Source organism: Megalobrama amblycephala, linkage group LG2 (assembly GCF_018812025.1).
Source record: "Megalobrama amblycephala isolate DHTTF-2021 linkage group LG2, ASM1881202v1, whole genome shotgun sequence".
In the NCBI taxonomy this organism is placed as follows: domain Eukaryota; kingdom Metazoa; phylum Chordata; class Actinopteri; order Cypriniformes; family Xenocyprididae; genus Megalobrama; species Megalobrama amblycephala.
The window spans coordinates 18,407,177-18,421,743 of record NC_063045.1 but is presented as its reverse complement, the minus strand read 5'-3'; the positions used below and the strand labels follow the sequence as shown (position 1 = coordinate 18,421,743).

The 14,567-nt window shown below is 35.7% G+C and overlaps 1 protein-coding gene and 1 long non-coding RNA gene across 8 annotated transcripts in view; one reads left to right on the top strand and one right to left on the bottom strand.

Annotated features, from left to right (window-relative positions):
• Nucleotides 1-2,691: 2,691 nt before the first annotated feature.
• LOC125251354 lies at nt 2,692-4,736 on the bottom strand. The gene is made up of 2 exons (XR_007180981.1): nt 4,398-4,736; nt 2,692-3,159 (listed from the first exon to the last, which is right to left on the bottom strand). It is a non-coding gene; the product is annotated as an uncharacterized LOC125251354 (long non-coding RNA).
• The window catches only part of cdc14ab (cell division cycle 14Ab), a 58,199-nt gene continuing 46,670 nt past the window's right edge, over nt 3,039-14,567 (top strand). For 2 of the 7 annotated variants that reach the window (XM_048164337.1, XM_048164340.1), the window contains exons 1-4: nt 4,828-5,356; nt 6,316-6,406; nt 7,056-7,131; nt 11,764-11,811. In XM_048164337.1, the coding sequence (XP_048020294.1) occupies nt 5,260-5,356; nt 6,316-6,406; nt 7,056-7,131; nt 11,764-11,811 (312 nt within the window). In that variant the 5' untranslated portion in view covers nt 4,828-5,259. Of the gene's footprint in view, nt 3,171-4,827; nt 5,357-6,315; nt 6,407-7,055; nt 7,132-11,763; nt 11,812-14,567 lie in introns of those variants that run through there. The other 5 variants (XM_048164313.1, XM_048164308.1, XM_048164329.1 and 2 more) reach the window with 5 other exon arrangements.

Sequence of the window (14,567 nt, the reverse complement as noted above, 5' to 3'; positions counted from 1 at the left end):
TTCTATTTTGATTGTGTGGTTCTTTTATTTATTTTAAAAAAAAGTTCATTTACCTGTATTTAATCTATTAGGTGTATTTGCTCTTTTAAAAGTGAACTGTTTTAATGTAATTCAGGCATTGGCTACCTTTCGCAGTCTTAAAGAGCACTTGGGGCATTTAAAGCTGTTTATGTGGCACATATAAAGGGCTACTGAACAACTTATCTAAGTGAACGCTCTTGTCGGCTTATAGGGCAAATCTTCACATTTAGCTCACCCTAGAGACAGCCTACAAGTGTTAGCTGTTGCCGGTCCAACTGGAGTCTCTTCCCTCAGCTCTTTTGTGTTCCAGGCCGGAACAATTACTGCCGGCAGATGCCAGGACAATAGAGGGAGCAGAAGAGAATAGGGGAAGCCATGTGATGATGCGTGAATATGCATAGAGCCCTTGGGTCTGGAAAGGGCACATCTACATTGTTAAAACGAGAAGCCTCCCTGTGGGGGGCGGTGGGTGTGGCTTCTGAACCACTTTCAATGGGTCTTCAGTCTGATCATTGGCTGTCCGGTGCATCTGTTGCTGTGGGGAGTAATTAAACTGGCAAAGCAGAAAAGAAAATCTTTGCATATGGGCTGGAGGATCAAACAAACAAATTAATGAATAAATTTAAAACTTGAGTTTGTTTTTATATGTTCATTTTGTAATTGAGATTTTGATATTAATTTTAAAGTTTGGATGTTTTAATTGATTAAAAAAAAGGTAAAATTAATAATTACTAATAAAATGAAGCTACTGACAAAAATCACTATAAGGAAAATATTTGCATATGGTCTGGATGATCAAACAAACTTATTAAAAACTTTTATGTAATGTAGTTAAATATAAAAAGTAAAAACTAAACAAAAAATTGCAGTTCGTAACGTAATCCGTTAGATTACACATTTAAGGTAATATAATCTGACTACTTTTTGATTACTGTTAGATTACTTTTGACCTTTCTTATCTCTAGAATAATATTGTACCATATTAATATAAAAATACAAAGAAAAAGAAAATATATTCCATTGTTTGTAATCAACAACATGAAGTACATTGATGGAACTGCAGGGGTTTGTGAGTTAACAAAAAAATATTGAGTAATAAATTAAGTAATAAATTAATATAGCCTATATATATATATATATATAAATAATTTGTTTACCTGCATGTCTTGACAATTAACTGAAATTAGAGAACATGAACGTAATTTTATTTATTATTATTATTGACTTATCAATGCATTATCAACTATCAATGTATTTTGAATTATATATATATATATATATATATATATATATATATAGAGAGAGAGAGAGAGAGAGAGAAATAAAAAATTACAACATTTTTATTTATTATTGGAAGCTACTCACAAAAATCACTATAAAAGAAAATCTTTGCATATGGCCTGAATAATCAAACAAATTAATGTTAAAACAATTAAATGGTTAAAACTATTAATTTTAAATATTTATTATTAAACATTAATACATTTTTTTATATTTATATACATTTATTTATATATTATGTTTTACATCAAGTTTATAATTGGAATTTGGATTAATTTTAATTTTGATATACAATTTACAGAAAAATCCAAAATTTAAAACTCGGATTATTTACAAAAAATTATAAATATATTTATGTAGGCTAAATATTGTTTTTATATTAATTTTATAATTGAAATTCAGATTACAAGAAGTTACTGACATAAGTCTGCCTTGGAAAGGTTATGTAAAAATCAGACATAATCTACATCCCTGGCTTATACATTTGTACATAAATCTTGCTGTTATGATAATGCTGTGGTCAGAGCTGAGTGAACAAAGTAATGAGTTTTATGACTTTGTGGTTTGGTGCACAGAAGATGACATCAATGGCAAATTTACACATGACCTACTTTGACATGCAGCATAATGATTAATGCTAGGCATTATACCTGCTCTGTTCAATAGTGTAGAACTTGCTTGACTTTAATTAAATGAACAGTATGATGGTTTTTAATAGCTGTACGGACTTTGCACTGCATTAGATTAGATATGGTGACAGGACGGATAACACAAGCTCACTGTATTTGCCAAAGCATGAAACTCCATGGTGATAAATCTATTACAAATATTTTTCATAATGAATATGGCGCAACATATGGAGTATCAATCTAGGCACACAAGAATTTTGTTAGAACGTAATGTTTTGTCATTAAATAAACAAAATAGTGTTATTTTAGTATCATTGAGATACCATTCATATTTTTAATTATAATTTATTTTTTTGAGTAAGTTAAAGTTTGAGTAAGTTTGTGTTTTTGTGATTATTATTGTTGTGTTTTTTATATATGTCTATTTGTTTTATATTATGTTTTATGGAATTATACATGAAGAACCTTTAACATCCATAGAACCTTTAAGTTCCACAAACGATTCTTTATAGTGGAAAAAGATTCTTTAGTTCATTAAAATGTTCTTCAAACAAAAAAAATGGTTCTTTTAAGAACTGTTAACTGAATAACTGAACCAAAATTCACTTCACTGTGAAAAGCCCCTTTTGGAACCTTTAATTTTAAGAGTGTACAGTAAGTCGTGTACGTGACCTTAATCACCTCTTGTAAACCGTGTCAATAGCTGACCTCAAAACAGTGAAATCACTCTTCATTTAGCACATTCACCGTCTTCATGAAACCCAGTTCAATCTGCTTCTTGTTTATTAGCTTTTCCATGATGTCAGAGCAGCATGTGAACCTGTACAAAACCACAACAATAGCCAGCATGCTCTAGAAAGCAGATGTACTGTGTGACAACTTGGAACGATATCCGGAGGAAGAAACGTCACATTAGTGCACTCCGTTCGGAAAAGTAACGTGAGGAACCTTGAAAGTCACACCTTGGCAGGACTGTAACAAGAGCGCCATATGAGGAAACCTGAGTGGGCCGCGTGAACCGGATCCTCCCTGTTCCACTGGCACACTCTGTCCCAGTAGACCACCACACACTTTGTGCTCTGGATGGTCCAGGTCCATTCCCGAGGGTCTCATCAAACCCAGTTCTGCTAAACCTCCATGAAGGCATGTCAGACGTTGTGTCCTGGAGATCCCAGGAAAATAGCGAATGGAGCCAGTCAGCCACAGCCGTCAACAAGGTCTGGATCTCCTTGGTAGGAGGTAAGATGGACATTGTTTATGTACAGAAAAATATATGGAAGGAGCAAAATGTTGTTTATTGGAGCTCAGAAAATCCTTGCGTGAAGACTTAGTTGCATGTGACACCAGTCCTCCTTAATTCATTTGGAATTGTAGCAGGATATCATGGATGCATTGATTTTTTTTTCATGATGAAAGGGATAGTTCATCCAAAAATGAAAATTCTGTCATGTCATTCCAAACCTATAAATATATATATATATATTTTATATTAAAAAAAAAAAAAAAATATATATATATATATATATATATATATATATATAAATGTTTAGTTTTTTTAAAGTTTGTATTTTATTTTTATTGATAATTGTATTAATCAATAAATAGTTACTTATTTTAAATGTATATAATTGTATTTATGTGTATACAATTAATATTTATTAATTTTTATTTATTTATTAATGTTTAAATATTTAAAATTAGATTGTTGAGAATAATTTTAATTCTATATATTTATAAAAACGTGTTTATTTATATATTATATTTTTTATTAATTTCATAAATGGGATTTCAAGATTAAAGTTAAGATTTTAAAGTTTGTATTTTTAAAATGGTTAAATAATTGCTCATTTTAAATTTAAAACGAATAATTATTACATTTTATTGAACTTAATTATTACATTTTTAAACAGTGCATGGGTACCAAAATATTTCGGACCCCATTGACTTTCATTGCATAGAAAAAAATATCTTCTTTTATGTTCCACTAAAGAAAGAAAGTCAAGTCACCTTTATATAGTGCTTTTTACAATGCAGATTGTGTCAAAGCAGCTGATAACATTGATAACTAACTGGTATATAGTTTTGGCTGCACAGCAGCTCTTAAAGAATAGTGTCAATGCAGGCAATCAAAGCACTGTTGAATATCAAATGTCAAGTCAAATGTCAAGTGTCAAAGAAAGGAGGTTTGGAATGGGTGAGTAAAAGATGACACAATTCTCATTTTTTTGGTTGCAACCAACACCACCCACCTTTCAGGCTCTAATAAAATGCTAACAGAATATCAACAGAAAGAAGCACAAGCTAGTTCCTATAGCCAAGGGGCAGCAAGTTCACTGTTGTTTACTCATTTGCAGATTATTCAAATCCCACGGCAATGCACCAAAACATCCTGGTTTGTTTTGTTTTCTGCCTAAGCACATAAAACAATAGCGAAAGATCAGACTGAGCTGTCATGAAAAGACCCACATTTGCTAATCTCCTTCATGATGTCCATCTGCTCAGACTGAACTATCAGAAGCCGCGGTGTGACAGTCTCTACATGATCTCTCTCCAGCTGTTGATGACCAGAATAAACAGTCTGGTGTGGGCGAACGATATTTGAGCTCAGATTGTCTGGCGGCTCGTGTGTTTGGGTTCATGCTATGTGCCATAATGAGAAATAATGAAGTCTAAACGATAGATAGATAAAAAAAAACGTACAAATATACAAATAGGGCATTGAAAAACAACACAATTTTGTAATAATTATTACGTGAATTCGCTGGTTGATGTCGTCTCACTCACTGAGAGTAAAAACAACTTCTTGTCCTCTGATTGGTCGAGCCCGAGTACCAGCCTTCCGCGCAGCCGATTGGACAGCGCGGCACCACGTGACGTCCCTTTAAGATCTTTCTTGACTGGCCGCGACCATGGCAAAGGAAAGATTTCCACCTAATGACCAGGGCAGAGTTGCAGTGCAAAGGCTCGCGATTTATATCTGCCTAGTTTGAAGCGAAAAGGGATATATAATACGACGAATGGCGGTTTGACGTTTCACGCGAGGGGAAAAAAAAAAACCTCCTGCTCATTCAAGCACTTTTACGCGGGACGCGAAATGACGCACCTTGAGTTGTTTTAGGTTTTTTCTTCAAATTTTACTCGTGGAGGAATGCCACAAGATTCAAGTGCCTTATTTGCACATTTCTTTGGGGTTTTTTGTTCTTGAGCTACTCGGAATATTTGCAACATCAGTGAAGAGAGAAGTTGCATCGGTGAGAGGAAGCGGATTTTAAAGCAGCAGTAGTTTGTTCTTCTTTTAGTAGCTGCGCCTCACTCGCGCGCGCCGCCGATGACTCTAGACAACTTAAAACATTCCGCGATACTCACAACCTTATTTAAAATGGCTGACGATAATGATTTAATAGGTGCTTCGGAGTTTATTAAAGGTGAGTTTGAGTTTCTGTATGGATAACTTTGATTCATTGTGCTGCCTCAGACTTGTTTCAGTTATCAGATAAACAGATGGGTGTGTGTAAACAATTATCGGACACCAACTTTTTCTGTGTTGTTGTAGATTATTTTTTATTTACAAACTTATTTAAGAAATACAGCAAGTCTAATTTATGTATGTTTGTTTTTAATTTATTTATTTTATATCATATTTGCATGAGAAATATTTTATTGAAACATAATAATAAATGTGTTTTGTATTTAATTGTGTATAAATTCATATAGGTAATGTATCCAACCCTGTTACCATGATAATTATTTACAACTATTTTAACTTTTATTAAAATTGTATGCAAAACATTGTCATAATGACAGTATCTTTTTGAGGACAAGTAATCCACCCTGTTATCACTGTATTTTAAAATTTAGCCCTATAGTCTATTACTTATAAACCCTTTGTAGTGTCCTCAAACACTTGCCTCGTAATGGGTAAAAACTATCAACCTTGTTATTTCGATATATACTTACTTGTGTTGAATTTTCAATTGGCACAGAGCAGTTTATACCTACATTTATACTTAAAGACATCCTTTATCTGATCATGTAAAATCACACACTTAATTTAATGACCAAGTACTTAATATCATTCCAAGTGGATTTGTGGAGACACTTATTTTTGTCAAATCTGGTGAGAAAAACCCTTCATTTATGGAACATACTTCATTTTCCTCTTACCATATTGACTAAAGTTCAAGTATTGTGATAATTCACATCTCGTTTTTTAGTGCATTTAAAGCTAGTCCACTGGATAAGTCCATTGTTGCACACGATTAAGTCCAAGCCAATAATCCGATGATAAAATCTTATCTCTGAAGAGTATTAATAGTCGTTTTATAACTGTACCAACTTGTTTAATCGACCATGTGGTTTTTTTTTTTCTCTCTCTTTTTTTCAGATCGACTCTATTTTGCAACCTTAAGGAGCAAGCCGAAAAGCACTGCAAATACGCATTACTTTAGCACGGATGAGGAGTTTGTGTACGAAAAGTGAGTTTACCCTCCCTCAGTCATCTTTTAGAGCCAAAACCCCCTGCAGGCAAGAAATGGTTCCAGAGTCTGTTACATAACTCTTTAATCGAATGCATCCTTCAGTAAAAGTTGCATTTTTATCTCCAAACTTCCATAATGGACCTGTCAATCATTTATTTAGAGTTTCCGGATGTGGGAGGATTGGTGAAAAATGGAAATGATGTTCTTCACATCACTCTGACACATATTTTGACAGGCAACACTTTCTGAGACTTCTAAGGATGGATGATGGTCTGTTTTAAGGGGCCCATCTTATCAGAATTGCAAAATATAATGTCCAAATACAAAAAAACAATACATTGCAATTTGCAACTTTATTGCTTATATTTGAAATTGCAAGTATGAGTGCACCATATGCATAGTACATTGAAAAAGTGATGACAACTTTTTTTTTTTCTTTCTATGTCAGTTTAACACCTGCAGTGGCCTGTTTCTAGGTGTTTTGGCCACAGATGGAGGCCCTGTACTAGAGGCCCCGTGGCCCTGGCCCCATTAGCCTGAGCCATAGTTAACTTCTTAAATAATTGTACAAATATATGACTTTCTTCATTAAACAATGAAGTTTCATGAGATTGTTCTTTTTTTCTTCTTCTTTTCATTTTTATAGCTTTTATGCAGATTTTGGACCCCTCAATCTTGCCATGCTGTACAGATACTGCTGTAAACTCAACAAAAAGCTCAAGGTGAGTCAAACACCTGCTTGATTTATTACGATCCTCCTGAAGAATGTGCAGTATGTAGCTACAACAATTAAAAAAAGCTGAGGAATTTGCACTCACACCCTCTTCGGTAGATATTTTGGGCTGTCCGATGTGCTGACGTTTCCTTTGTTTGTAATACGGGATGGGAATTTAAACTTAATGATACAGCATTGAGCTTCAGCTACTAGAAAACATCCTGTTTAGCCCTCACTTTATCAAGTCATCAGCTTGTTCTATGCCATGTATGTAAGGCAAAACCGCGTGTGCTCATTTTAAATAAAAGCGACTTTGACCAGCATTTTAATGTGGACCGAGAGTGTCTCCTGAGACCACAGGATGTTCTTATCTCAGGGCCTTTATGAGAATCAGCAGTTCAGGCCATGAAGAGATTTCTTCTTGAAGGAATATTCCTGATTTGGTACATTTGGGTAATGCTGATTACCACAAAAAACAATTTTTCCCTCCTTTTCTTTAAAAAAAGGAGCCAAAAAATATGGATTACAACTGAGGAGCTTACAATGGAAATTAATGGGAATTTGTAAATGATAAAGCAACAAGACAAAGAAAGAGTGTTAAAGGATTAGTTCACTTTAAAATGAAAATTACCCCATGATTTACTCACCCTCAAGCCATCCTAGGTGTTTATGACTTACGCCATGCCATAACTTATTATGCTACGCCATGATGTACTATGCGACATCCTACATTGTCGCGTAAGTTATGCTTTAGATGTAAGCAGGCTCTGTATGGCAGTTTGGCTGGAAGTTAGTTATATTGCTTTATAACGTGTTAAATATGGATTTTTTTTTTTTTATACAAGTTCATCACTTGACATGTCAAACTCATGACCCCAATTCACTGCCATTATAAAGCTTGATGGCATCAGCGTGTTTATTAATATAACTCCGAATGTATTCACAAGACAACTTGCATTAATTGGTGGGGACGTACTGCCGACTGTTGTCGACAAATGTTGGCGCCGTGAGACGGGAGGATGAAGGCCGGGACGGTAGAGACTCTGTCCGGCCTCATATCATTGGTTGTCGGTGGGATGGGAGGATGAAGGCCGAGGCGGGAGATAGTCTGTTCAGCCCCATTCACCAAAAACAGCGGATTATCAGTGAATCCCAGCTGTCTGATGAAAGTTTGTAAAACTATCCGGTGTAGAACGATCATTTAAGAGACAAAATTAATCCACCCCTTCTTCATATCATTGTTTTAGGAAATTTAAATAAGGAGAAGGAGCTCTCTTGTGTATTATAAGAACCCTGACAATATTTGCGTGACGAAGGCATTACGAGCTAAATGTGTAAAGGGCTGTATAACTAACGGTAATGACACTCGAGATTGAGCGAGTGAACCCCTGTAGCGTTAGGGGCGGCGCCATGCTTGGTGCGTCATCGACAGTTATATAGTGTCGGGGGCGGGCCCATGCTCAGGGGCTCCAGTGCGTCATCGGACCAGTGCCCAAGGAAGTCGACCGGAAGTTGAAGTCGGCCGCGTGCCGCCATCTTGTAGCAGAACTTCACTTGCGTTAGCCATGCCATTGACTCCCATTCATTTTGGCGTCACTTTGACAGCAAATAACTTTACATCTGAGGCGTTTAAAGACTCCATTTGTCCATTATTTATTTCTAAAGATACACAACAATGTATAAAGGGCTCCATTACCTTCTATGTTACATTATGGCCCCGTAGAAACAGTTTTTGTAAAAATAGGCTAATGATTGCGTCATAACCACTCGACTCTCTGTCGCACAGTAGAGAAATTACCGTACAGACAGGAGGAGAAGCTCGCAGGCAATAGTATGCATTAACTTAATATGGCGTACTGGCGTTACATTTTAAAATACTATACAAAATAATTAATCAGAATAATTACTCCTGCTCACTCACGCCAAAGAACTCCCCGCTCAAGCTCGCCATCTCTGCAAGATTAACGATGGCAGTTTGCACGCACAGCTACTAGAAGATTTACATCTGTCAGACAGGTTGCTGACGTCATCAAGCTTAGTTTGAGTCTGCGCGTCAGAAACGGAAGTGCTAAAAATCGCTAAAAATGGGCTTCACTTGTCTCAATTGAGTTCCAATGGGGTCGCTGTGTCCATTTCTTTTACTGTCTATGCATCGGACCCCCGTTTTAATTCTGCCCAAAAAATCCTGAACACAGAATTGGTGAAAAACTGTTTAATGCTCTAACTTCACAATTCAGCACTACACAATTCACAGCCTTTGTAATGTGTTTCAGCAATACTTTTGTAACATTTATAACGTGTTTAGAAACAATTCTCAGAATTGACTTTTACAGGGACTTTAAGGATGAGTAAATCACGGGGTAATTTTCATTTTAAAGTGAACTAATCCTTTAATATACAAATCACTAACTAACCTTTTCTGTGTAAATTTCTATCCAATTTTAGAACTTGAATTTAAACTGCTTTACAGCTCAAAAAATACACAGGTTTTAACAGAACAATTAATAGAAGTGCTTGGATATAATCAAATGCTTCACTTTTCTGCTTTTAAGTGCTCTAAAAATTGGCCACATATTAAGTTTATCACCTCCATTATTGCTTTTTTTAAAGAAAAGAGAGAGAAGTTATTTTTTTTTTTTTTGTCGCACTTAACATGTACTGAACCCGAACTATTCCTTTAATCCACAATTCAACTATATGAAACCAAACCTTTAATCTGATACCTATTTATTGAGCGGTACTCACCCTCATGTCATTCCAAACCCATAAGACTTTTGTTCATCTACGGAACACAAATGTTTCTTTTTGATGAAATCTGAGCGATTTCTGTCCCTCCATAGACAGCTATGCAGCTGCAGCTTTTTCAAAAAGATCATAAAGAGATCGTGAAATAATCCATATGAATTGAGTGGTTTATTCCAAATTTTCTGAGGAGACTCAATCACTTTTTATGATGAACAGATTTAATTTAGGCTTTTACTCACATATAATCACTGATCAGCAAACATAAACAGAAGCTCAACCAAACCTGAATGATGTGCGAGAACAAACCTCTTTAGGAAGCTCAAACGTGTTGCGTAACCGATGAGGTTCATTCTCGTGTGTTACCCAGCTCAAGATCAATGTTTACATGACTAAACCGCTCTGTTCATATGGATTAGTTTTACGATGTCTTTATGAACTTTTTGAAGCAAAGTTTCAATTGCATAGGCTGCCTTATAGAGGGACAGAAAGCTTGCAGATTTCATCAAAAAGATCTTCATTTGTGTTCCGAAGCTGAACTAAGGTCTTACAGGTTTAGAACGACATAAAGTTGAGTAATTAATGACAGAATTATCATTCTTGGGTGAACTAACCCTCAAAGTTCTTGCACAGTGGTGCATCTTGTTCACTTGTTATCCACTAGGCCAAAGTTTCACAAGTCCAACTTTTTCTTGCAATTGTCACGGAACTTAGCAGGATATCAGCAAGGTATCTACTACAATCTACTTCGATCTCTGTGTTCACGGTCTGCTGAGAAAGTGAGTTGCTTGTTATGTCAGCATTCTTGATCTTTTAGGCCTGATCCTCGCTCCTACCAGATGTAAACAAATGTTGGGATTAGACATGACCTTTTTCCTTTCATCCAGACTTAAGCAGCAGCCACTGGCATTGGCCTTGCCATGTGGTTCATGCGTGTCCTGAGGATTTATGGAGGAGGATTAGATGTCTGAGTACTGCTCTGCAAGCATCAGTTGTGATGGGGAGGGGCATGGGATCCATCCCAATCCATCAGCTCCCAGATTTTCCATTCGATTGAAAATATAGACACTGTTTAAAGGGTAATGTTTGGTTGGGGGTGGGTAGCATTAGGTACCACTCACTCTGGGTTTTTACTAAGGTTACACTAGTTGCTTTCCGAAACCTAGTGAGCTGCCTTACTTGCTACTAGCTACCTAGGCAGCTACGTTCTAACTGAAACGAAACCCCATAAGTGACTGATTTGAACCACTACATAGGCGGAACCTCAAAGTGCCACACAAAATGTTGGCATGAGTTACATTAGCTTATTGCTACGCTAAGAGCACAAAGTTTTTTTTTTTTTTTTTTTTTTTTTTTAATAATTAGGCTATTTTACAATATTCTACATCAATAAGCACACTTATTATTAAACTTTCCTTTGTCCGCCGTCTTACTTTTTTTAACTTGCCACAATGCATTTTGGGATTACCTTCTTAACTAAGGATACTTGTGGTTCTACCTTTACATTTTGGTTAATGCGTCTTCAGAAATCCATTCCAACCACCTGCCTTTTGGAAAGCACCTTTGTTCCAAAACTAATTGAGCTTGCTAACTAGACTGCACATCTAGACAAAGATACAATGTTCTTCTGTTTTAGCAGAGTTTAGAAATATAGTTGTTGAGTTTCATCAGCTTTCAGAAGCATAAAATGGTTAACTCGACACAACGCCAACTTTAGTGTCCAATTAACCTAAATTGAGAGGTCAGCAAAGACGACAGAACCCCAAAGCACACTACATAGTGTCCATGTAGTGAATAATTCTGCTGACATGTCTCCTCTAAGCATCTGTCTAAGGTAAAGGAAGGCGTTTGAATAATCAACCTTTTTATCTTTGTGTTTTGTTCTGTGTTTCTAAAGCTGGCAAGGTGTAGTTCTCTCATGTGTTCATGTTTTGGAATATTAAAGGTAAAGTCCCGTGGTAAAGCATGATGTGTGTTCCTCCTAACCACTTTCACTACGTCCACACCCATCCAACCACATGTGAATGTCTCCGCCTGTTTCTAATTTACAAGTTGTTGCCTTAGAGATGACATTTTTTTTCTAACCTCACCAGTTTGGGCCTGCATGATTGGTTGTAAGCTGCGGGGACCACATAGCAAGAAGGGAAGCTTTGGTATCTGTTCTAGTGGTATCTGGTTCTTATCAGATCAGCTTTCTAGCATTGTTGAGCAGAGTTTGTGCATTCTCAAGTTGGTGTTTTTGAAGCACAGCCTGATATTTTTTTTTTTTTTTTTTTTTTTTTTAACTGTCAATCTTGAGATATTTTTTTTTTTACATTTTGGCAGCGATTTCTTCCCCCTATTAGCATAGCCACCTCCTGCATGTGGATGTTGTTATTTTAAATGAAAATTAACTTGCTGGGTAATTGTTAACTTTGTTTTGCTTATCGATTTGCCAGCAAAGTAAAAAGGTTCAACTCTGTGAGAACAGATGACCTGTTAGATAAGATATGGTTATAGAAAGGAAAAACATCTTGTTGACATTCAATATGGTTTTGCTTATTAAATTAACCTGGAAAATATAAAAGGTTTCAACCCTGTTGCTATGACTCTATGAGAGAAGATGACCTATATATCTTCAATTTCCAAACTAGTTTGCATTCAATATCGTTTTGCTTATTGATTTAAATTGGAAAGATAAAAGGATTCAACCCTGTTACTATGACTCTGTGAGAAAAGATGACCTCTAGAGCTGCACTTCCAGTCTAGTTGACTTTCAGTGTTGTCTTGCTTATCGATTCAGTTTGGAAAATAAAAGGGTTCAACCCTGTTGCTATGAATTTTGGAATATTTATGCTAAACATTAATAGGCAAAAAAGTAACAATTTTAAAGAGGTTCTCCTGGAAAAAAAAGGTTGAATTTCTTCCGAGCTCTCAGCTTTGGAAAATTTCTTTTCTTAGTTTTGCCTTTGGTGTATATTTCTTTTTCTTTGGGGGTGGATTGTAGGTGGACAAGTTTGATTCCTCATTTGTTGTGCCGGCAGTTTGATTTCACTGTTATTCCACCCCAGCCAAAGTTTTACTCTGCAGCATGTGGAGTGACACAGGAACAGATCTTTTGAGGGCTTTTCAGTTCAGCTCAGATCTAGCACAGATTATTCTGAAGCTTTTGGCGTGTGCCTGTGCATGAGTTGCCTTTTAGCAGCTACACGCTGCCTCTCTTGTGCACACATTTTGGCTCACCTGCAGCACCTCCCTGTGTTACTGCTGCAGCTGGGGCAGATGCAGCAACATCTGTCTCCAAATTCCCTCATGTTAAAGACACTCAATTGAGTTATCCAGAATACACCTCAAGCTAATTTAAGCAGGAAAAAAATGTTTTTAAGTGTGTGGAATTTGTTGGTGCCGAGATATTTACTGATGAGATTCTCATAACCTGTTTCCCAAACATCTAACCAGTCATGTTAACTAAATGGGTTTGAAGTGACTTTTACCTTAACCAAGATTTTAATTTCTAATTAAGTCAAGCCAACAAGTTTAACACTTGACGCAGTTCTCTTTTTCGTCATGTTAAAATAACAAAAAACAAAGATTGATGCAGTGACTAATGATCATTTTGTTTTGTTATAATAGCATTTTAAAGAAGACTTTATATCATTTATATTTGAGTTTCTTTAAGATACTGTTTCAGTGAAAACCATGTTGAATAATTGATTTTTATTTTTATTAAAATAGCATTCAGTGCTTCCCACAGGTTTGAAATATACTTGCGGTGATAGCCGGGCCAAAAAATCCTCCTATTACCCACGGCAAAAAATGGTCTACTACATGTGACAAACAAATAATGTGTGATTTTTTTTTTTTTAACAGTATTTTTATTTATTGAAATTTATTTTAATTACATAGCATATTACATTTAATTACATACTAATATTATGAATTATTATTCATTGTAAATTATTGTAAACAGCATTTAAATGGTTCACCTTTTCCTATGTTCTCCTTGCTGTCATATAGTGTCTCTCTCAGTGAATGGGACACAGATTTTACTAGTAAAATTTATATAATGAATAATATATGTGTCAAATAAAGTTCTTAGTCTTTTCTTCCTGTGGGGGAGACTACAATAATTTACTATGAATTAAATGGAAATCAAATTAAATACAATTTATTGTGTAACCAAAATACCAATAATGCCCAAAAGAAAAAACTTAGCATTTGAATTTTAATTATAAACAACCCCGAAATACACCGGGACTCTTATTTTGAAATATCTGTACTATTGCAGGCTGATCCTTCAGATTCTTACAACCGTATAAAACATTTTATATAAAGGCCATGAAAGTAGACATTTTAATAATTCATCAACTTGAGTTCATTAGCAATCGCTTGGCATAAATCTGCGCTTTTCATTGATCGAGAATCACTTTGAAGCAGTCTGAAGCGCTGTTGCGTGAGCTTGTAGAACGCACAACAGCGCCCCCTTGTGACTTTGCAAAATGCGGCGCCCGTTTGAATGTCAGCGGGAGTAAACAGTTCTGACGCACACATAATGAGCAGGTACGAAACGACTCGTTATTCAATCGCGGATGGTTTCATTATCTTGCGCGGATATAAAAGTATAAGAGGATAAAAATAATAAAAGCAAAAATGTGTCTCCAAATATACTTGGGCAGCCATTATTATACGTGGACGGTCCGCCCCAAGTAAAGTCTATGTGTG